At 38.4% G+C, this 25,259-nt stretch overlaps 1 protein-coding gene across 1 annotated transcript in view; it reads right to left on the bottom strand.

The window, feature by feature from the left end:
• The window catches only part of VIPR2 (vasoactive intestinal peptide receptor 2), a 110,138-nt gene that overhangs the window by 3,233 nt on the left and 81,646 nt on the right, over window positions 1-25,259 (bottom strand). Inside the window, exons 6-12 of the mRNA XM_063452658.1 lie at window positions 17,205-17,331; window positions 10,762-10,912; window positions 9,331-9,391; window positions 9,170-9,239; window positions 4,359-4,450; window positions 3,624-3,753; window positions 1,345-1,386 (exon numbers count right to left, since the gene is read on the bottom strand). Coding sequence (XP_063308728.1) covers window positions 1,345-1,386; window positions 3,624-3,753; window positions 4,359-4,450; window positions 9,170-9,239; window positions 9,331-9,391; window positions 10,762-10,912; window positions 17,205-17,331 — 673 coding nt within the window. The remainder of the gene's footprint in view (window positions 1-1,344; window positions 1,387-3,623; window positions 3,754-4,358; window positions 4,451-9,169; window positions 9,240-9,330; window positions 9,392-10,761; window positions 10,913-17,204; window positions 17,332-25,259) is intronic.

Below are 25,259 nucleotides of genomic sequence, written 5' to 3'. Positions count from 1 at the left end.
TAATTAGTGTGCCATGGACTCTAGGCTTACAGAGGAGAGTAACTTGAAGGCCTGGCTAAAATTGGTTTGGCCAGTACTTGCTTGTCTAGCAGAGTAAATGGTGAGAACCGCACTCATTCCCAACGGCCAAGGGTGCTCCAGAGCAGGACCAGCAATCCCAGAATAATAGGTAGAGAAGAAGAACTCACAGGCACTCCAAATTCAAGCCGTGGCCAGTTTTATTGTAGCAGAATGTAACGCAACGTTTCGACCGTAGACGGCTTGAATTTGGAGTGCCTGTGAGTTTTTCTTCAGTACTTGCTTGTCTGTCTAAATCTGGAGGTTTCACAGGATATGAAGATTGTCATTTTCAACTATGGTACCTCCCAACTAGACTTAAGCAGGTCCAGCCCATACTCTGTACAGATTTTTCGGTACACAATCCCAGCAACTTGGTTGTGACTCTCAGTGTATGCTGTTTCTGCTAACATCTTACATCTGACTACTAAGTGTTTGGATGTATCTAAGGCCCCTTTTCACTGTCTGCACCTTGGGTCCTATCTGGAGTTCTAGATCCACGCTTCTATTGATCTGGTGCCGAGGGTCTCTTCCTATGCTACTAGGTATTAGTGTTTCAGTGCTGTCTTTCAGCCTTGTTTTTTCAACTACTTGTAAGATTTCATAATGTGCGCCATATCCACTATCATGGAGAGGTTTGCTTGCCATGGAAGCTCCTCCACATCTGCATCCTCTATCTGTTGTATTTATATCTGCCTATCTCAAGTTGGACTTTTAGAAGGTACCCTTAGCAATGTAATGTTGGTTTTAAACCAAAGCATGGATTATGGTCCAAAAGGACCAGTGACCAGACTGTACAGTTAAGACCTTTTGGGTCCTATCAGTATGTATCTGGTTCTGGTCTGGATGTTGAAGCCTCTCTGTGAGTACAGAGCTAGGTGCAAAATAATTTGTGTTGAGACCATTCAAACCTCCAAACCAATACAATTTAATTCAGATAAAAACAAAATTGCTATTGTGCATCATGCTCATTTCTCAAGCTAGACTTGACTTTTATTTAATTTTTTTAATTTCCACTCTCTAAACTGTGCATTAATTACCATGTCTTGCAGATTCCGCTACATTGAATACTTTTTCCCACTAACTTAGACATGTTTTCCTAGCATCCAATAATATTATAATGTGCTGTCTATCTGAATGCCATGAGCTATATAGCATGTTTTCACTTTGCTTGCTTACCAAGCCTTTTGTTATCACTTGCACAATAAAAATAAAGAATTGAATTAAAAAAAAAAGTTTCTAAGTCAATAACAGTACCTCATATTTTCAATATTTTAGATGTCTTACCTCTGTGTTTAAAAAGCAGTAAAGAATCGTCACAACCAGACCCTGAAAGATAAATATCTTAATTCAGTTAAAAGGTAGTTTTATCATGAAGCCAGTATTGATGTGTTTATATTTTAAGCTACGTCAAAAGGAACACTATGGCATTAGGAACATAAACCTGTGAAAGTTTAAAAGGTAGTTTTACTTGCCGAGCTGGTCTTGCCATGGCCGCCTCACCTCCCTGATCCAATGCTTCCCCATAGGGAAGCACTGGAAGGCTAGTGCACGTATGAAACAAATAGACATGCTGTGCCAATCTACTCAACTGCAATACTGTATATTGAGTGGTAAAAACTAAAGGGTCACTCCACTTAGACCACTTTCCACATAAGCAGCATTTCATTTTACAATCAGCATGTTATTATTTCCTGGGCATATAGTTAGTAATATTAAACAAAAGATAAATAAATAATTTAGAGACTCACTGTTATGTGAGTTAATGCATATAGATACTGCATTATTATACAGTGCGCCTGGTTGAGTCATTTATATATATCAAGTTATTTAGTATCTATTGTATTAAAACCAGCTTATGAGCCTCACTTTGGTGAGTCTCTAAATTATTTATTTATCTTTTGTTTAATACTCTACTCTGGGTACAAGCCCTATATGGTGGAACTGGAACCACCAAACTGACCTCAGTTTGTCACTCACTCTCATACGTTTATGAGGTGTCTGACACACTTTTCTTATCTTATTTATAGTTAGTAATATGTTGGCTGATAGAATGCGGTTTGCATATATTTCAATTGTATGCAACAAATGTATTGTCTAGCGCCCCCTCTCTAAATTCCATGCCCCTCCCAGCAGTACATTTCTTCAAATAACTGTGTCTGTCTCCATTCCTGTTCCTTAAGCCTTGTCCCACAAACCATCTAAAAAAAAACAGAGCCACCTCATTTCCACTTAGCTACTACCCACCTGCCCTGCCTGCTTCCTTCTAACTTGATATCATGCTCTCCCAGCTGTTTGAAATCACACGCAATTACTTCCTCATTCCCTTTAAATGTTACCGGTGGCTCCAATTATCCTTTAATTCTCTCAACCATCACCTCCAAATTCCACCTGCTACCTCACATCGCAACTCCCTATTTAACCACCAGATCAGGGATAGGCAACCTTCAGCACTCCAGATGTCATGGACAACATCACCCCTAAGGCTCTTACAGCCATAATGCTGGCAAAGCATCAGGGGAGATGTAGTCCACAACATCTGGAGTGCAGAAGGTTGCCAGACCCTGCATTATTGCAAGCTCACAGACTTTCTAGCTAAGTACTATGTATAAAAGAGCTTCAAAAGCTAGATCTCAGCTCATGGACAGGGTCCTCTTTATCTTTTGTATTGGTTTATGTATATTGTACTTTTTACCAAATTTTACAGCTCTGTGGAATACGTTGGCTCTTCATAACTGCCAGTAAGAATTATAATGTTCGAGGTAAAGTTTAGCGAAATCTAAGCGATTTTGGTGGTCCTCTAAACAAGAGCATGGCAATATACTAATTTATAAAAGTAAATATTAATAGATATGTGTGGTCATGCTTGATGGTGTTTAAGTAATGGTTATGAACACGCTGGGATGGGTATAAATCATGATGAGAAGTCTAAGTGCGAATGACATGTCTATCCTCTCATTAAGAAAAAGAAATGGACGATGATAGGAATGATTCGAAACTGGCATTAATATTTTCCAAATTATAGGAATCCCTCCTGTACCTGCAACTGAATGATGAACAGCTGAAGTCAGTAAGGTCTATTCACTACAGTGTGACTTTGGAAGTGAAAGGAATTCAAAGTGATTTGAAAGTGAATTTAAAGTATAAGCCAAAGTGAATGAACTGACAACAAAACTGACTTGAAGAATTTTTTCGATTTTGCTATTGTGGCCGTAAAGCTTGATATTTGCTTATACCTCACAATTCCCATTTAATAAATAGCTTGTGTATATTATTGATGCAGATTATACCACACCTGTACTCATAGTCATGTTAACTGTGTAGAGGAGATTTGCAATCTGACTTGCAGCCCGTCTCACAAATGCATTGTAGATGTGTGAATGGATTTATATAATAAATAATTACTGCAGTAGTCCATCAGTTTAATTGCTCATACTAGATTTGACATCACAAACGTCACAGAATGACATCACATGGGGCACTATTTATATACCATTCCATCATCTTCTAATAATCTTTACATGAATCCTTCAATTGCACTAATTTATATCTTTCCATTTGTGTACCTGAAAAGATCCCACGGATAGTTCAAACCATATTTGGCAATCGTTGAAACTGGGAATCGGAAAAACTGTGAACACCATGTAGTGAACTCCAAATAACGGTATGAGCAGGAGCGTCGATTTGGTGAGTCTTCTGTCGGAATATAAAGAGGACAGATATAAATCATTACAGGTTTCAAGAAAATATTTACAGAATTAAATACACATATTCCAAAGAATATTGACATGTTAGAAAAAATACATATATGGCTTCAAAACTGACAGTTATACCTACAAGCTATTTCACATACGGCACGGTAGCCCTGATCTGGGTTCTTGTCCTGTCATTATGTCCTTGTCTCACAGTGTGAGAGTATCCATAATCATGCGTTCAACTCTGTTAGATTATTCCAGGGAATTCCATCAATTTGAAAGTGTTTAGCGTTCCTCTGCACACTGGCTGCCTGACAACCTGTTGCAACTGTATCACCAAATATACCCTATCCCGTCCTGACCTCATATGAATGGGTTGGCAAAATCAAATTATCTTGGTATTAGGAAAAACTGATAAAAGCACAGTTCTGACATTCCAACATGTTGTACCTGACAAGTTTAAAATAAAAAAAAAAAGGAGAAAGAACTCTTTATGGCCAAACATCATGTTGGAGGTATTCGTATGTAACACAAAGTCTGGTATTGCCCCGTTACTGTCAATTGATCTGTCTGTCACTGTCTGTAGACCTAGCAGTCAATACATACTTGAATTGTGATTGATCATTGCCCCCGACATCAGGTGATCTTAGTTTCTGCAGCAAAATTCGGATAATGTTGATAAACAAGAAAAAATTTACCTGCAATAAAGGTTTTGTATGTAATTTATTTTGTACTCAATAACATAATAATAACAAAGTATTTAACCAGCAAAGGTACATTCATAGTACTCTGGTGATGTTACCTTAGCCCAACATCCAGGGGTTGTTACTATTACCCAATTTATTGGTAATCATTTTATCGACCTCGGAAGGATGAAGGATCAACCCTGCCGGGATTTGAACCTTCGACCCAAGGGTTGAACAGATTCTACTGATGATGTATTAGCACACTGAATAGGACAGAAAAACTATTTGTGGCTTGTAACTGGCTGCGTTCACTGAGATAACGTATTATAAGAATGTATTTACTTAATATGAACATGATATTTTGTAAAATCATGATTTGGCTTAAATACAGACCACAAATATTATTATATAAATATCCCCTCAGCCACAGTGTTTTAGGACCTTATGATTCATTTAAATATTTATATAAACATTTTCACATAATATTAACTGTCAATTCATTCCACACAATGTTATTTTATCCAATTTAATCTTACACAAAATACCACATTTTCACAGCAAGTCTATTTAATTGTAAAACTTGACACACATCTGTATTTGTGCATGTTTTATTTACATATCACATTAGATCCACCTATTATGGTTTCACAAAATAACCAGTGTTCCTTTAGAACTGATACCATATTGATATATATTATTTCAGTTTACTTACAAACTCATTTAAAAAATACAGGTACCCAAATGAACTCAAAGTGTTTTGCTATTAAGGATACATTGACTATTCCTTGAAATATGGTTGAAAATTACAAAGCTGCACCAGGGCCTAAGAGCTTGGGGGGCCCATCGGGTGTACCTCACACTTAGGGACTCCTGATGGGCATCTCTGATCAGATGATGCCCTTTACCATTGTGACGAGGTTGCCTATCAGATCATCAGTGCTAGGAGGAAGTTAGGTCACATCACTTCCTCCCAGCTTACAGACTGCCGAATGAGCGAGCTAGGAGGAGGCAAAGAAAGGAGGGATGCACTACACCCAAATGCACACCTACACAAAATGCCAACACTACATACAAACACAAAATTGTATATAAACACCTGGACCAGACACACCCACCAAGCACATCTGGACCAAGAGGAAAATACACTCCTGGGTGTGGCTGAAAACATGTAAATTATGTCTTGTGTGTTTGTGTCAGTGTCTGTATTTGTGTGTGCTTCTATGAGCGTGGCATTATGTATGTGTATTTGTGACATAATCGATGTGCATATATGTGTGTTTCAGGGTGTATGTGTATCTGTGTTAGTATTTGATTATGGCTGTGTATGTGTATACAGTTACAAGAAAAAGTATGTGAACCCTTTGGAATGATATGGATTTCTGCACAAATTGGTCATAAAATGCGATCTGATCATCATCTAAGTCACAACAATAGACAATCACAGTCTGCTTAAACTAATAACACACAAAGAATGAAATGTTGCCATGTTTTTATTGAACACACCATGTAAACATTCAGAGTGCAGGTGGAAAAGGTATGTGAACCCCTAGACTAATGACATCTCCAAGAGCTAATTGGAGTGAGATGTCAGCCAACTGGAGTCCAATCAATGAGATAAGATTGGAGGTGTTGGTTACAGCTGCCCTGCGCTATAAAAAACACAGACCAGTTCTGGGTTTGCTTTTCACAAGAAGCATTGCCTGATGTGAATGATGCCTCACACAAAAGAGCTCTCAGAAGACCTACGATTAAGAATTGTTGACTTGCATAAAGCTATAAAGGGTTATAAAAGTATCTCCAAAAGCCTTGCTGTTCATCAGTCCCCGGTAAGACAAATTGTCTATAAATGGAGAAAGTTCAGCACTGCTGCTACTCTCCCTAGGAGTGGCCGTCCTGTAAAGATGACTGCAAGAGCACAGCGCAGACTGCTCAATGAGGTGAAGAAGAATCCTAGAGTGTCAGCTAAAGACTTACAAAAGTCACTGGCAAATGCTAACATCCCTGTTAGTGAATCTACAATATGTAAAACGCTAAACAAGAATGGATTTCATGGGAGGATACCACAGAGGAAGCCACTGCTGTCCAAACAAAACATTGCTGCACGTTTACAGTTTGCACAAGAGCACCTGGATGTTCCACAGCAGTACTGGCAAAATATTCTGTGGACAGATGAAACCAAAGTTTAGGTTGTTTGGAAGAAACACACAACACTATGTGTGGCGAAAAAGAGGCACAGCACACCAACATCAAAACCTCATCCCAACTGTGAAGTATGGTGGTGGGGGCATCATGGTTTGGGGCTGCTTTGCTGCGTCAGGGCCTGGACGGATTGCTATCATCGAAGGAAAAATTAATTCCCAAGTTTATCAAGACATTTTTCAGGAGAACATAAGCATAGAAGTAAATCAACAACAGAATGGCTTAAACAGAAGAAAATATGCCTTCTGAAGTGGCACAGTCAGAGTCCTGACCTCAACCCGATTGAGATGCTGTGGCATGACCTCAAGAAAGCGATTCACACCAGACATCCCAAGAATATTGCTGAACTGAAACAGTTCTGTAAAGAGGAATGGTCAAGAATTACTCCTGACCGTTGTGCATGTCTGATCTGCAACTACAGGAAACGTTTGGTTGAAGTTATTGCTGCCAATGGAGGTTCAACCAGGTATTAAATCCAAGGGTTCACATACTTTTTCCACCTGCACTGTGAATGTTTACATGGTGTGTTCAATAAAAACATGGCAACATTTCATTCTTTGTGTGTTATTAGTTTAAACAGACTGTGATTGTCTATTGTTGTGACTTAGATGATGATCAGATCACATTTTATGACCAATTTGTGCAGAAATCCATATAATTCCAAAGGGTTCACATACTTTTTCTTGCAACTGTATATCCATATATCCCAGCATTTAAACACACTGTTGCTTTCAAACATTAACATTATAAACAAACACTCCCCTGCATTCAAACACCAATACTACACACAAATGCAGCCCTGCATACAAGAGGCCGGAGCTGGGTGAGACATTGGGGGCTAGCGATTCATGATGCCTCTGGAGGCACTGGGGAGCTGCAGGAGGTGAGTGGTCTGTGAACTAAAGGTGGTGGGAGTCCAACAGACTGATTGGCCTCCGAGCATCCACAGTGCTGGGGAGCATTTTACTGATGGACTGAACTGGTCCTGGTGAGACATAATGGGGTCTGACAGCCTAGAGGGCTTTGAACGCATTGCTTGCGAACAGACCCAAGATGCAAACGCATACACCATGCTCAGTTAAGTCCTGATACCTTTTCTGCAGGATGGGGAGACCCACTTTTATTTTTATTTACAATCCGTTGTCGTGCCGGACACTGTACCACCATCCCAACCGAAGAGACTCAATTTTGTTTTTTGTAATCATCTTGGTTTATATATTTTCTTCTTGCTAATATTTTATTCTTTAAGCTCAAAGTCAGAATCGACCTACATGTGATCGGAGTGGCAACAGTTATAGTTAAACGTCTAACCCAAATGATAAATAGTATAATTGAGAGATGATACCTTGAACTCCTTTATTTGCCTTACAATACTTGTTATTACATTTTATAGGTATAAAAATGATGTTGATATGCACCATAAGTGCACTCTAGCCACTACTACTCCTTCTCAACCTATGGAGTATTGCAATCCCATTTCAGGCTAAATTACATGTATTTACATTTTGCCTACCTGCGCATAACGCTTTATTTAGACCCTGAACGCCTGCTATCAGTAAAGTTCACATTATTGCTTTTCAAGGCATCGATACCTAGCTATATTACAGCATCGTATTAGATTGCTGAATTGGCGATTACCTACATCATTTTTTTGACCAAACATAGACACATTAACACATTAAAGTACCATGCTTCAGAAATCTGATTATTAGGGTGGTCCTATCGTCAGAAATAAATTCTATCGTACTGTTACATGCTATAATTTCCACTGCATTATATAAACTATATAATCACGCAACTTATGTGCATGTTCATTTTATATCACTGCTTTCATTATGATTACTCACTTTGAGTTATAAGCCTCTGCGTAGGCGACTGTATGCTTTATATATTAACCTGTAATATGTCTGTTTTAACTTTACTATCAAAATAAAGAAACATTTAACACAAATGCACCCCTGCATGAAATGTCAACATTACATACAAACACACTATTGTATTCAAACACCAACATTATATACAAACACACCCCTAAATTTAAACACTAACACTACATACAAACACACTATTGTATTCAAACACCAATATTACATACAAACACACCCCTGAATTCAAACAACACTACATACAAATACACACCTACAGTCAAGCATCAACACTACATACAGACACATCACTGCATTCAAATGGTAACAGCAAATAAGCTCCTACATTCACACACACATACTCCATATACAAACAATCTGCTTAAAGTCGAATGTGCAAAACAATGTTCCCAAATACAACCCTGCAAAAATGAGTAAATGGTAGATCCACAGTTGGCAAAACATTTTGGGAGGTGCACAACAGTTGAGGATCTACTTTTTGATAACATTTAAGTACAGGGTGGCTCAGAAAAATGTCTTGCTCCTGGGCCCTTTCTACATGAAAGCACCATAACCACTAAATGGATCTGTTACATTATGTATTTAAACATTTGCAATAAATAACCCCATAATCAGAATTAGAAACGGTAATGGGAAGTTTACTTACAATAATAGAAATAAATATAGGTGTTCGTATAATCCACCATGGAATACTGTTTTCGTTTGTATCCCAACATCTACAAAAAAATGATAACAAAACATTCTAAAAATATGTCAGGTTTTGTAGAAATAAAACTTTTGAATATAGCAATTCTTATGATCTCTCACCCGGTATCTTCCAGATTAATTCTTGACAATATCCATGCAATAATGAATACAGCAGGTATACCTAATAAAGAGAAAATATGTGTAATTAAAAGTGAAATATATTAATAAGTTAAAAAGGACTATGTTTTATACAATCTATTTTATCATAATCTTTTTTAGATACCGTATATACTCGAGTATAAGTCGAGTTTTTCAGCACATTTTTTGTGCTGAAAAACCCCAACTAGACTTATACTCGAGTCAATGTCTGTATTATGGCAATTTACATTGCCATAATACAGACCAGGGGCTGTGTAGGAGGGGGGCTGGCAGGGAGCATTTACTTACCTCTCCTGCAGCTCCTGTCAGCTCCCTTCTCCTCCGCGCCAGTCCGGTCAGCTCACCTGTCAGCTCACAGTGTAAGTCTCGCGAGAGCCGCGGGGTCATAGTGCGGCCGCGAGACTTACACTGGGACTTGCAGAGGGAGCTGACCGGACCGGCACGGAGGAGAAGGGAGCTGACAGGAGCTGCAGGAGAGGTAAGTAAACGCTCTCTGCCAGCCCCCCTCCACTGAACTGCCAATGCCACTGGACCACCAGGGAGTGAGAGCCCCCCTTCCTGCCATGTATCAAGCAGGGAGGGGGGACGAAAAAAAAAATAATAAAATAGAAAATAATAAAATAAAAAATAATAATACAACAAAAAAAACATTAAATAATAATAATAAAAAAATAATACAAAAAAATGCCCACCCCCCACCAAGGCTCTGCAAAACACACACACTGCACTCATACACACACACTGCACTCATACACACACTGCATTCATACACACACTGCATTCATACACAGACACTGCACTCATACACAGACACTGCACTCATACACAGACACTGCACTCATACACACACTGCACTCATATACACACACTGCATTCATACACACACTGCATTCATACACACACACTGCATTCATTATATACACACACTGTAAACAAATATTCAATTAATGTAATTTTTTTAGGATCTAATTTTATTTAGAAATGTACCAGTAGCTGCTGCATTTCCCACCCTGGTCTTATACTCGAGTCAGTAAGGGGCCTCGGCTTATATTCTGGTCTGCTTATACTTGAGTATATACGGTAGTTACACATTTGCAATAAATCCCTACAGGAGAACAAATTATTGCCTCAATATTGAATATTTTTGGATAAACTTTCAAAATAATAAAAAAAATCATTATTGTGATTTATTTTTATATATTAATATATTTTTTATATATTATATATTGTTTGATAGTTTACTAGTAAAAAAAAGCCAAAAATAATTTGATAAGCTTATCCAAAAACACTAAATTGAGGCCTACAATGTATAGTTACAAACATTAAAAACACAAACAAACAATAATGGTTAGCTTGGGTTAAAAAGAGATCAAACAGAATGGGATTCCTTACCCCATCCAATGAGCAGATAAACTCTAAAATGTCGGTTCGGAGAGAATATAACCACAAGCAGAGTGTGCAGATAGAGACCTTCCACCAACAGCCAATAGAAATTTGCCGTCACACAGTACTGAAACACTACTAAGATAATTTTACAACCGATCTGTAATAGAAAGATAAAAAATAAATAAATAAACTCAAAATCTAACAATTATTTTTTCTTAAAAATATTATAAGTATCTATTATTCCATGTAAGAAGTTCCTGTTCATTCTAACAGGAATCTGCAGAGAATTTTGTTAATCCCCTGAAGTCTTTGCTGCTAAGAAAGTGGTAACCCACATAACATAGGTGCATAGTATAGATTATCAGGCCTGTCACCTGTCCAAATTTACGCCTCAATTTAATATTTCTGCATATACTTTTCAATTGATTTAATACATTTGTATAAACTTTTAAAATTATTTTTCAAATTATTAAAATTCAAAAAAAAAAAATATATAACAATATACCAATATACCAATATATATATATATATATATATATATATATATATATATATATATATATATAACTAGTTTCAAAATATGAAATACTTACAAAAATGTATCTGAAAATATTAATCATTTTAAAAGCATATCAAAAAATATTATATTGATACCTTAATCAGGATAGCTTGCTATCACAGAGTGAGTGCATCATGAGCACTCGCTCTGTGTTCAGATCACTAGGACCATTTTCTTTCTGTACTAGAAAGCGGACATTTACATGGTTTTATTAAACACACAGAGCTAGACATTATTCTCTCCCATTTTTTTTTACATTAAATAGCAGTAAAGAAATTTTTAAAACAAGTGAATACAATCTGAATGAAAAACCATAAGTGATACCACAGTTGTTGACCAATCACATCACATGCAACATAAAGTGTGCATGAACGTTCTAAGTTTTCTTTCTTTATCACCATGGAAAGGTAAAGCGGTGAAGAAATATTCACACATTAATCCAGCAAGCAAAATCATCATCAAACTTTGGAACATGTCATCAATCTCCTAAATTACAGAAGGAAGAATAAGAGGAAATGAGAGAATGGCTGAAGACACAACGAAATTAGAAGCTTATCCGACCAACAACACCAGATGTCTACAGGAACAAAGCAAGCTTCAAATTAAAAAATAAGAAAAAGTAAAAATATTATAGAATATTAAGACGCATGTACCTATTTAGCAATAACACAGGTAACTTATTTAAAAAAGAAAAAGAAAAGACAAGGTAATCAAGACACTACATGCAAATGTAAATAGATTAAGACTGGTTAAAGATATATAAAGAATAAAGTAACAAAGAATATAAAATAAAGAAAACCAAAACAGCACTTCTTGGATGCAAAAGTGCACAACGTTCTACATACATTTATTGAAGGACATTTCAAAATACAATGTTTCGGGTACACTTCTTTCTCAAATAATGCATTGACAAGGGCATTGACAAGTACTGCAGTATGCTCTCCTCAACATTTTTTGTAGACACATATTAAATAAAGGAAAGACAAGAAAAAACATATATGATTAGAAATTGGGAGGGATAATACTAGTCTCCATGTCTTTAATAAAATCATGACGTTACAAAAGGACTTTGTAAAATCCTATAATTTTATTTCAAGACATGGCGGCTTTAAAGCTGCATAATTACAGATGGAGAAAAGTGTTGAATTGGTTTAAAATTAAATTCCTTGAATATAGATTCCCTAGATGAACCTAGTTTTCCTCAAGTGTTCCAAATGACAACCATCCGGTGAGTGTAACAGAAGAAACAAGATGGAAAAGCTTCAAACAAGACAGGTGCTGGGGGAAAAAATAGCCTGATGAAAAGGTTCAGTGCAAGATTTGTAATATTTCAAGAATCTCACAAACAAGGCAATGGATTAGACAGGAATGATGGATATAAAACAAAATAAGTTGCTGTCTGTGCATCTATGATCTAGACATGTCAAAATGAACACCAACAGGGATATACCGTATATACTCGAGTATAAGCCGACCCGAATATAAGCCGAGGCCCCTAATTTTTCCCCAAAAAACTGGGAAAACTTATTGACTCGAGTATAAGACTAGGGTGGGAAATGCAGCAGCTACTGGTAAATTTCTAAATAAAATTAGATCCTAAAAAAAATATATTAATTGAATATTTATTTACAGTGTGTGTATAATGAATGCAGTGTGTGCGTATGAGTGCAGCGTGTGTGTGTATGAGTGCAGCGTGTGTGTATGAGTGCAGTGTGTGTATGAGTGCAGTGTGTGTGTGTATGAGTGCAGCGTGTGTATGAGTGCAGTGTGTGTGTGTATGAATGCAGTGTGTGTGTGTATGAATGCAGTGTGTGTGAGTGCAGTGTGTGTGTATGAGTGCAGTGTGTGTGTGTATGAGTGCAGTGTGTGTATGAATGCAGTGTGTGTATGAATGCAGTGTATGAATGCAGTGTGTGCAGGGCCGGTGCAAGGATATTTGCCACCCCCCCATATGTCCTGACCTCCCCTCCTCCTCCCTCAGTGGTCCTTACCTCCCCACCCCCGTGTTCCTTCACCCCCCTCCCCCAGTGGTCCTGACTCACCCCTCCCCTAGTGGTCCTTACCCTCCCCTCCCCTAGTGGTCCTTACTTCCCCCTCCCCTCTCCTAGTGGTCCTTACTTCCCCCTCCCCTAGTGGTCCTTATCCCCCCCTCCCTCCCATAGTGGTCCTTATCCCCCCCTCCCTCCCATAGTGGTCCTTATCCCCCTCCCTCCCATAGTGGTCCTTATCCCCCCTCCCTCCCTCCCATAGTGGTCCTTATCCCCCCCTCCCTCCCATAGTGTTCCTTTTCTCCCCCCCTCCCTCCCATAGTGGTCCTTATCCCACCCCCTCCCTCCGATAGTGGTCCTTATCCCCCCCTCCCTTCCATAGTGGTCCTTATCCCCCCCCTCCCTCCCATAGTGGTCCTTATCCCCCCCCCCCTCCCACAGTGGTCCTTATACCCCCTTTTTTATTATTATTTTTAATTATTATTATTTTTTATTATTATTTCTTATTTTATTTATATTTTTATTTATTTTTGGTCCCCCCTCCCTGCTTGATACATGGCAGGGAGGGGGGCTCTCCTTCCCTGGTGGTCCAGTGGCAGTTCAGTGGGGGGGAGAGGGGGGCTGGCAGGAGAGCTGACAGGAGCTGCAGAACAGGTAAGTTACAGCTCTGCCAGCCCCAGTCTGTATTATGGCAATGTAAATTGCCATAATACAGACCTTGACTCGAGTATAAGCCGAGTTGGGGTTTTTCAGCCCAAAAAATGGGCTGAAAAACTCGGCTTATACTCGAGTATATACGGTAAGTCTGAGCAGTAATACATAATTTGGTTTGTCAACAACCAGGAATCCATCAGTAGTTGACTCAGGAAGATCCAATAATAAGTCCAGTAGGTGAGGTTGGGTTAACCAAAGGGGGATATTAATACAGTTGATGATTTCTGATGTCATGCATGAAGGAAAGTCAAAGAAATCATCTAAAGTTGAGGGAAGCATTATTGCTATTTTTTTCACCAAGACTGAAGAAAAGCACACACTGCTTCCGCCTCTGGTCTCCAACTGAAAAAGCGACAAAGTTGTCTATTCTGTCTAAAAGCAAAGAGGTCTGTGGCAAAAGGGCCCCTCAAATCAGAAATGTTCTTAAAGACTTTGGAATCTAGTCATTAATGTCTGTGGTATATCTGGAATTCTAGTTGGCTGATAAACCTGAAATGCACTCCACAGGAACTGAGATAATGCTCTCAAAGCAAGCATTCTAAAAGTCTTTCTCCAGATAGGCTAAAGTTTCTGATTAATTATCTTATAGATGATTGATATATCTTACTATTGATACATTCTCCATCCATATAAAAAGTATAGAAATTCACTTCGCTCTGAAGAGCAAAGGATCCAGCAAGAAGCTCCAAACAGCTGATATGACAATCAGGTCCATGATCAGAATTTCTATATTTCTGCAGTGGGCTCACCATCTGTACATGCTTGAATGAGAGTCAATGATCAATATGGAAGTCATGCCAAAAATGTCTTTCCCCATTCCAAGCATCCATATGATGGAGCTACCAAAGGAGTTCTTTGGCTTTCCAAACCAAAAGCGATGGAATTGACATATGACAGTATAATTTTATTTTTAAACATTGAAGGACTTGGTAATAAGGGGTCCTGGAAAGATGGCTTAGGATTAGAAATGAAAGAAGGCCATATGTCCTTTGCTAAAATTCTGATCGCTAGAACTTCCCGAAACAACATTTGACAAATCTCCATCTTTAGATGTCGAAGTTTTGTCTTGGGAAGCCCAAGTTGTCCTAGTTGTTTAAGAACCCTAAAATGGAACCAAAATAGATCCACGAGGAGGTCTAAATAAAATTGGATGTGCTCTCTAAGAATTGTCTGAGATAGAAGGAGAATGTTGTCTAAACAAATAATGAGATAAACTACACTGCTGCAATGTAGAGAGACCATTGGTTTATTAGTTTGGTAAATCACCAGGGAGACAAAGACAAGCTGAAACGAAGGACAGTGAATTGTCATTTCCTTCACCTTGAGATAAATTTGAGAAAATGTGAGTTTTGGTGAATGGGAACTGTCAGCTATTCGACCTACAGATTGATCTTCACCATCCAGTCATTGGTTTGTAATAAGTTCTTAAGACAATGTATGTCATCCATCTTGAAGTAACAGTATCTAAACAAGTAGTATGGGGATTTTAGATTGATTAGCAAATGCATTTCCTTCTGTTTCTGTCTGAGAGAAAGGTTCGTTACATAGCCTATGGATTAGAAAAGCAATCCCTTAGATGCTACTTTCTTAATCAAATCATTGGCTTCTAGATTAGTTTTACATTTGTCTGAGAAAATGTTATTGGACAAGGGAAGGATTTTTGAATGGGAACAGATACAACTTTATCTGGTATCCTAGAACACAGTGCAGAGGAAAATAAAAATAAAGAAAGAACAAAGTAATGAAGAATATAAAATATAAAATTTAGAGAACAGAAATAAGGTAGAGAGTAAGATATTGAGGAGAGCAATACTCATCTGTTTCTGTGAAGGAGCTGCAAAGAAAGAGAATTAGGGATCTCCACGCAGACATTTTATTACATGTGATGTGATTGGTTAGTTAGCATTAGACTTCGACAAATAGCGATTTTCCAAAAAATCTGAAACGCTACATGGATGAGTCACGAAAATGGAACGGACAATGGGCTAATCATTTCCTTTGTTTGGTGATTCGGGGTTCTGTCCATGGAGCCAAAAATAAGATGACTGATGGAAAAAAATAGGATTAATGGCTAGGGGACAATCACTAAATGTCGATTCTATGCACAGGTCAAGTGAGCAGTAAAAAAAAATCTAAGTTTAGAATTATTTAATAAATACATAATATATAAGTATGTAAATAATTTTTTTTTTATACTGCTCCTCAGTTTTCCTCATCTTTTACCACTATTGGTTACTTCTTCTCACTTAATATGTGAAACAAATGGTGGGAAAATTTTGTACATATTTTTCAGTAAACTAATTTGGACATTTTTGCACCATTTTGGTTTGTCCGAATTGTTTTTCCTGAAACGATTGCAGAGCTGAAATTTGTCCGAACTGACAAATTTGATTCACTTGTTTTAAAAATGTATTTGAAGCTATTTAGAGTAAGAGAAAGAGAAAAGCAGAATCACAACCACCATTTCTTGCAATAAATTAAGCTAAAACTCTCAGAGACCTTTGATTTATCGCATTCATGATTCATATAGTTTTAACATCTCCTACACTTAGTGTATTGCTTAAAGGACAACTGACACCACAAAACTATTTTTTAAAAATATAATAACCCTTTCATCAAGTTTTTATTTTTTTCCATCAAGTTTTCAATTAGATAAACAAGTTTTTAAATAAAGTATATGCAAAAAACTAAACAAAAAAAACGCATCCCTACCATTAGTTTAGGACAGGATCCTTCAGCCATAATCATACACCTTGGGTTGGACAGTGTTTGAAAACAGACAGTTAGTCTCTATGGTCTTCCCTGTTTCTGTGCAGGAAGTGGTCTGGGTGCCAGGTCCAGCTAGGTTTAACCCTTTTTGCTGTAAACATAGCAGTTTCAGAGAAACTGCTATGTTTATATTAGGGTTAATCCAGCCTCTAGTGGTCTAGTGATTTTCACAGTGAGAAGACGCCAGCGTCCATAGGAAAGCATTTTGAATGCTTTCCTATGGACTGGCTGACTGCGCGCGCGGCTCTTGCCGTGCATGCGCCTTCAGCCGATGACTGAAGAAGAGGGAGGAGAGTCCCTCAGGGCACTATAGTGCCAGGAAAACGAGTATGTTTTCCTGGCACTATAGTGGTCCTTTAAGGTGACAGTTGCTCTTTAATTGCCTAATTTCACAACCTTAACGATTGAATTTTAATTACCAGTGAGTCGGGGCAGGACATTTCATTAGAGAAGAGAAAATCATCCTTTATTAAAACTGATATGGCTTTCAAAATAAAAGAAAGGAATAAATTCAGATGGATGTAGTTCCGTGTACAGTGAAGTTTTCTAAATTGGAGAGAAGGAAAGATACATAAATAGATTGGAAAACACTTAATTCCATGATGTCTTGTATTCACTATTAATATTATTATTATTAATCACTGTATTTATATATTCTTCATCATCATTAAAAAAAATATTCATATCAATACGTCATTTTTTTACCACCTTACACATTGCAATGTTATATTTTGTAACTTTTTTTTCCATGAAACCTGGTTTACGTTTTTAATTTTCCAGTATCCTGGCTAAATATTTCGTCTTTTTAGGTTTGTTTTCATACAGCAATTATTGTCGTTTTACTATGACTGGAGCTATGTAGCAATAAAGTACGAATGACAAAATTCCGCTCTGATTATGCTGCCTTTATCATGATACAGTTGCCAAAGTTATCATTTTCTGGGATTAGCTTCACAATTTTGGTAGGGTTATTCAATATGCATAATTTATTGTGAATTTGATATAAGTCGGAATATATTACAAAATGTTAAGCCCAAATAGCCAATATGTTACTCACATGGAAGTCACTTCAAATTCTAATTTTAATGCATAGCCCTATTTGAATGTAATATTAATCTGAAGTATTGTTAGCCCAATAGCTATTTGGTAGCTTATAAAAATGTGTTCCCTTACACACCACTACAGTGATCCATTGTATGGCTGCTGTTTAAGGTAAGTAAAATGTCATATCCTGTAGACAAGAGGCGGGTGACCTTTTACATTAAAAGCCTTTGGCAATATTTGGGTTTAAAAATATAAAAAAAAAACCAACAAAAAACTACTTAAAAGTACGTTGACACATTACGGGTCATTTGCAAGGTGGTTGAAAAACCCAGATAGCGAAAAAAAATAAACATTGCGAAATTCACCAAACTCCTACCCAGTTTACCATTTTCATAAAATGTCCCAAGTGGATGTGTGAAATGGAGGTTCAGGTTAGTCTTGAATCTAGAGTATTCCACATATTTTTCTAAATCCTTTATCCATCATGCAGTGCTTGTGGTCAGAGAGTCGCTCAGGTAAATAGGGTCTCTTGGACCCTATTAATAATCATTTTAGCATCATATGATATGCATTCTGATTGGCATCTTACAGCTAGTGGAAACCTACTCCTAGTCTCAATAGAAATAGGTTTCCACCAACAGTTGGTATCTTAAGGACTTGCATGGTTTCCTATCCAGCTTTTTGCTCCCGATTCAAGTCTTTTTTTTTCTGATGTGTCAGCTAGAAAAATGAATGTGTTCCCCATAGCATTCTACTCCTGTCTTACATGACTTGCACTTCCAATGTCTTCTCTAATTCTATGTCACCATTTTACTCTGTACTATCTGCCTTGAATAACATTATCAATTATATACAGAATGTATACATTTACATATGGATTGTACGTCTGGTCAATCTATCGTCTCTTCTACTTTCATTATAATAAAAAATAAAATAAAAAAAAGGTACATTCAGATATTCAAGCTAGGATGTTCTTTTTGGCCAAAATCCAGGAGATGTTACTATTTCTCAATGTAATGGTACTAACTTTATATTCTTTGGATGGACGAAGGGCTGAGTCAACCCTGTCAGGAATTGAATCTGCGACCTCCTATGTATACTTCTTTGCAATTATTTCTCAGTTCCTTAAGACTATAAGGATGCGTTCCTCCCCTCCACCCCCCCATTATTCCAGTTCGTCTATGTTTTTTTTTTTTTTGCCATTGCTTATTTATATCTTTTATTCACCCTTGTTTCAGCGATTCACTTTTAATAATAAACCTGTAACTGGCTATAGGATTATTTGGTGGAAGTCAGAAGGCAGAAAAACACATTTATGTCATCAAGGAGCAGAAGATTCTACAAATTCCAAATGTAAATTCCAAGATTGCTAAATTTCACACCTGTAGCGTAGCTCATCTCACACAGGAGGTGGACCCGCTGTGCTGGGGTAGGGACTATAGACACCTGACCGCAACCAGGGGATCCCAGTCCTGCATGAGCACATCTTGTAGTGCTGGTTTATGTAAAAGCTTTCGTGATATACTCTAACTTTAGGACAGGGTCAGGAGAGATCCAAAGCAATGCCACACGTGGTGATATACCGGTTTAGAAGAAAAAAATGTAAAGATGTATTTACAGCAATGAAAGCTGACCAGATTGAATCTGTAATGTCTCAGAGGACCTGTTAATATTAATAGTTTATATTAAGCGGCAATCTAGCAAAATGACAGAAACGCTATTTGCAAAATAATTGGCTTTCTAATGATTCTGCATTCGTGTAATAAAGATACATGATGAGAATAGATACCATACATCTTATGTATATTATAAATAACAGAATGAAAAAAAAAACGACATATACAAAAACATTAAGAATCAGTTACTACTCAAAACCAGAATAAAGTTATTTATTATTGTATACAATGTATAGTCAAAATATGAAGTTAATGTAGAGTATGAATCCATGCATTTGTTAATGTAGAGTTATGTACTAAACAGTGGTAGATCTAACATAGAGCGGGCCCTGGTGCTAGAATTTTTTTTGGCTACTCCTATCACAAGGATGGTCAAAAGGTAGATCCATATTTGTCATACAACTCGCACAATGCTTTGCCAGCTGGGGATCTACCATTTGCCCATCCTTGTAGTGTTGTCGAGCACTGAGGAATGTTTGTGTGTGTGTTTGAATGTAAGCATGTTTTTATATGGAGTATGTGTGTGTGAATGTAAGGGTGTGTTTGTGTGTTGTGTTGGCATTTGAATGCAGGAATGCATTTGTGTGTAGTGTGTTTTTTGAATGCAGTGGTGTGTTTACATATAATGCTGGTGTTTTAATACAGAGGTGTGCTTGTATGTAGCGTTGGTGTTTGAATGCACTGTGTATTTGTGTGTAATGTTGACGAGATGCTGAGATGTATGCACATACAGTTGTAATCTAAATGATTCAACCCCCATTGAAAATCAGGGTTATTGTCCACATTTACATTACTTTCAGCTGTTTGTAATGAACAAAATCAAATAAAAGCCACTGAAATAGCTCAATTCAACTGAAAATACAAGTTACAATGACTTCTCCAGTCTCAAAATTACCCAACCCCTTCATGACAAGCATCTTTTTTTGTCAATCTTTCTTTTACTGAAGCAATAGGAGCACAGTACATAAAGAAGAAATGGGGTTATATCAGTAAGAGTTAAAATTAAAAGTTATATTAACAATGATATAATCTCCTGAATATAATTTTTTATAAGGTATAGAGATAACGAAAACAAAACCTGCTTAACATAATATGTTATTTAAACATGTGGTACAAGTCACCGGAAAAACAGCCTGCTGAATATAGTACGTTTTGGGAACATGAGGTGCATGTCACAGGCTAAAGATACATGTCTAGCTTGGCATTATGGCATGTACTTGAATACGTTTTGACTGGCTAGACTGTATATTATGAGAAATAAAAAGGTTAAATAACAAGCATATAAGGGTTATCAAAAAAGCATACTTAAGGATATCGAGAGTATTGTGTTTGCTTAGACTTAAGATTTACAGACTTGTATAGCCTTTGGTACCACCTCTCAGTTGATGGTTGCATGGTATAAAAGTCATTCCCCCAAGATGGGTATGATGGTATATGCTTTGTGATTGGACATGTCTGTCATATCTGGCATTTGTGAGTGTGGGTTGTGCGTCTTATGTGTGTGCTCGGTATAGGCCGTGTCATAGCGGCTGGCTTAAAGAGTGTATGTAGGCAAGCTATTCCTATCAAACATAAGCATACAACATCTTAGGCTAATTGAGCTATAACAATTGGACATGAAAATTAAGCAAATCAAGGATAACGGTGCTCACTGTGAATTAAAGGCCCACTATAGGCACCCAGACCACTTCAGCTCAATGAAGTGGTCTGGGTGCCAGGTCCATCTAGGGTTAACCCTGAAGCTGTAAACATAGAAGTTTATATTAGGGTTAATCCAGCCTCTAGTGGCTGTCTCATTGACAGCCGCTAGAGGAGCTTCCGCGCTTCTCACTGTGAAAATCACAGTGAGAAGACACTGGACGTCCATAGGAAAGCAATGAGAAATGCTTTCCTATGGACTGATTGAATGCGCGCGCGGCTGTTGCCACGCATGCGCATTCAGTGCTGACGTCGGAAGAGGGAGGAGATTTCTCTAGTGCTGAGGAAGCCGGCGCTGGAGAAAGGTAAGTGATTAACCCCTTCCTCCCCCTTCAACCCAGGGGGAGGGGGGCCATGAGGATGGGGGGGACCTAAAGACCCTATAGTGCCAGGAAAACAAGTTTATTTTCCTGGCACGATAGTGGTCCTGTAAGCCTCATGGAAGAAAGTATATGTCAGTTGGCATACTGTAAGCGATGGGGTAAACCTGCACATGGATTATATCACCAGTTATCTGAGTGTTTGGGCCATTAAGTCCCAGATCAGCCTATTCCCCAGCTTGGTGGCAGGTTTAGGGAGTAATGTGACATCTAGGGGCAGAGTCGGATTAAGTCCTCCCCATAGCCCCAGGCTGTCGAGGAGGCCTGCATGCTTGGACCATGAACTTGGTTGCTCAAATGTGAGGACGAGTTCTTCCCTTGCAGGGGACAGCGTTGGATCTCGGTGGTCGTTCGCCTCATGCGGCATTGAATCCTCCGCGTCAGTGGCTGATGCACTGGGAGTATCTCCCTGTTGATATTCAGCATATCTATGTGTGCACCATCAGCAGATGAAAAGGAAGGTCACAGTTTTGGGTCATTGTTGGCACGTGGCCTGCAGATGTCCCCGGATTTCGGATCCAGAAGCAGGAGCTCAGACAAAACACGTCTGATCCGAGCAGTAGGCAAGCTCCGACCCCCCCGGCAAGCATCTTTAGTACTTAGTAGAGCATGCTTTTGTTGTTATGACCTGTTGAAAATGAGATGCATAGCCAGACACCAGCTTCTGTTAGCAATCCTGAGGAATCATAGCCCATTGCTCTTGACCAATGGCCTCCAGTTCAGTAATATTCTTGGGTTTGTGTGCTACAACCGCCTTCTTAAAATCCCACCAGAGATTTTCTATGGGGTTCAAGTCAGGTGACTGTGATGGCCACTGTAGAATTTTATATGACTTCTTCTGCAACCAAGCCTTGGTGAAATTTGAGGTATGCTTAGGATAATTGGGCAGATCCTTGAAAAAGTCCTTTACTGGACGAAATGCGTTGGACACATAATTCTTAGACTTTGCATGGACTTTTATTTTGGTTTTATATTTGTTTTTATTTATACTGCTGGAATCCTTTGGCTTTTCAAGATCCACCTTGCTGTTACCTGGTTCCACTTTATGTGAAGATATGCCCAGATTCTCTGCCTGTTTGTAAGTGCAATTCAATAAATCCTTTCTGGTTTTAATTGTACTTCACTAGGTATGGTTATTTTTCCTCTACTTATCTAAGGAATATATGAGGATTTCCACTGCTGAGTTCCACCAGTTCTCTGATACGTTTTAACCCATGGTGGGGTGAGAAGCCTGTTCCATCTTATGTTTGTGAGTTTAACATAAAACATCACTCACTCTGTGTTCATTTAATTGTGTTACGCTATGTGCTGTTTAATTTTATTGTTATAGATCTGCACTGATCCTACCATCCTGGTTCACTCTTCCAGGTTATGTTTTGATTCTAATTTTATACATGTACAGGGTGATTTTTCCACTTTCTTTTGCTTTTTATGCTTGGGATAATTGTCTTGTTGGAAGGTCCAATTACGCCCAAGCTTCTCCTAGCATTTCCTGATACTTCAATGAATCCATCGTGCCTTCCACACGTTTAAGGTTCCCAGTGCAGAGGATGCATCCCCAGAACATCACCAACCCACCACCATTCTTAACTGTAAGCAGAATGTTCTTTTCTGCATATGCTTCATTCCATTTCCCCCAGACATACCGCTGATCCATGAAAAGGCTAAAGAGTTCCAATTTTGTTTAATCGCTCCACAGAACAGAGAGCATATTGGAGCTGACTTTTCCTGTTCTTTTTTTTTTTTTTTTTTTTTTTTTTATAAATTCTTTATTTTTGTAGTGCTTGTATGATACAATACATGTAGTGAGTCATATAAAGCAGTAAAAGGCAGGGATAACAATAATATCATTATAAGACTGATTTATGGCACTTTGTTTCCTTTAGGCATGAGGGAGCTGTCCTAGGCAACTTGGTGGGGTTGCTACAGTGTATTGTCAGGTTGGCTACTCGGTTTCCCTAGGGTGCTGAAGCTGTTATGCGTTTGTGAATCTTAGTTATGTCTCACATTTTGATGTGTAAGGGTGACATGGTAGTTCGTGTTTCTCGCGAGCCTCTATCTAGCTTGCTTTTACTTTAGCTGGGGCTCCTGCATGTGTGTGAGTGGGATGCTGTGAGTAGGGCATGTTTGATTTCGTCGGGAAGCTTGAAAGAGGGCTGATGTGAAGGGTTACCCCACATGGGGAGGGGGTGGTCTAAAGATATCTCCGTTATTTTTGGTACATATGTGTTCGCCCATTCCTATTCTGAGTTCTGAAACTCTGTGGGGCCTGTGAGCTTTTGTGCGTCGGTTATGGACGCCTGGGGAAGCCTATGGTGTCAAATGGAGTACAATGATGAACGGAAAACAAATATTCTTAAATGTAACGCAAATAATAAAATAATGTAACTGGTTTAGCGTCCCACTTCCTTTGCGGTCTTATTCCTTGCCGTCTAAATCCTTGGGCACCTAGCTTATCGGTGCTCAGGTCCCTGAGGCAGTCAGGGTTGCAGCCCTCGGTACAAATGGGGTGATATTCGCCGGGTTTAAAATCTCTGCTGGGGTCCTTGTGGATGGGTCGAGATCGGGTGCATTGAGGCCAGGTGCTGCAAGGAATGCTGGTGTTTCAGAGGGGGACTGGAGTATATATGTAGCTCCATTGCGGTTAGCCTGTAGAGTGCTCTGGTTCCCCCATCGGTAGCTCACACCGGCGGATCGGAGGTGAGTAGTTATGGAGCCCAGATTTCTGAGCCATTGTAATATTGCCCTGGATAGGTCCTGGAAAAAAGGTAAGTGAGGAGTCCTCGAAAGTCAATAGGGTTTTACCCCTTAATGCTGTCATGATGTGGACCTTGTCTGTTGTTGAGGCGCATTTGATGATGACGTCTCTGGTGCAACTAATGAAGTCCTTGATTATATGCATTAGGTGTGCTTGAGACAACACTTGTTTTGCATATTTGTACTGTTGTGAGGGATTCTATTCAGGGTATTGAATAACTCGTACCAAGGCATGAGTAATTATAGCAGAATTACCACTTTTAAAGCAGAAATATCCACTCCAAGAAATAATGTAAACTTTAACTGGGGCAGATAGTGTAAACTCCATTTACCTCCACAGTGCTTACATATCCAGACCGACATCACCATCCTATGATGCCTCTGCTGAAACAAACATCTTCACATGTAGACATTTCTTTCAAAGGCATTTATTTACCACAATTATGAAACAGTGAGGGTAGCTTAATTTGCATACTATGTGCCAGAACAGCCAGGTTACATTGTACATTAAAACACAAACAAAGCTTTAGGTAATTAAACAAAAATCTACAACCCATAGTTTTGGTTAGCTATTGGGATGCACAGAAATCCAAGACATGGCCATCCTAATTTAAAATAAAGAGATAAGCAAATGACAGCAAGAAAATATTGCTGGTTTTAGTTTTAAAAAAAGTTCACATAAATCCCTGCTGTGTTCTAAAAAAAATAGTTTGGCAGTACTGTGTGCTGCATTCTTACTAAATGGGAACCAGGTTTCTGCTCTTGACATGATCTTATGTGTGAATAATGTCACGGCCCAACATGTTGATGGCAGCTCCTTGTGTCCTCTTTATATCTCCTTGAGTGAGAGAAAACCACTTAATTCTCTCCTTGAATAATTGCATCTTTTATTTAACAACCATCTCCTAGATTAGTGATG

This window comes from Pelobates fuscus, chromosome 4 (genome assembly GCF_036172605.1).
Source record: "Pelobates fuscus isolate aPelFus1 chromosome 4, aPelFus1.pri, whole genome shotgun sequence".
Taxonomy (NCBI): domain Eukaryota; kingdom Metazoa; phylum Chordata; class Amphibia; order Anura; family Pelobatidae; genus Pelobates; species Pelobates fuscus.
Note: the sequence above shows the minus strand (reverse complement) of the source record. Positions and strands in the feature narration are given on the sequence as shown.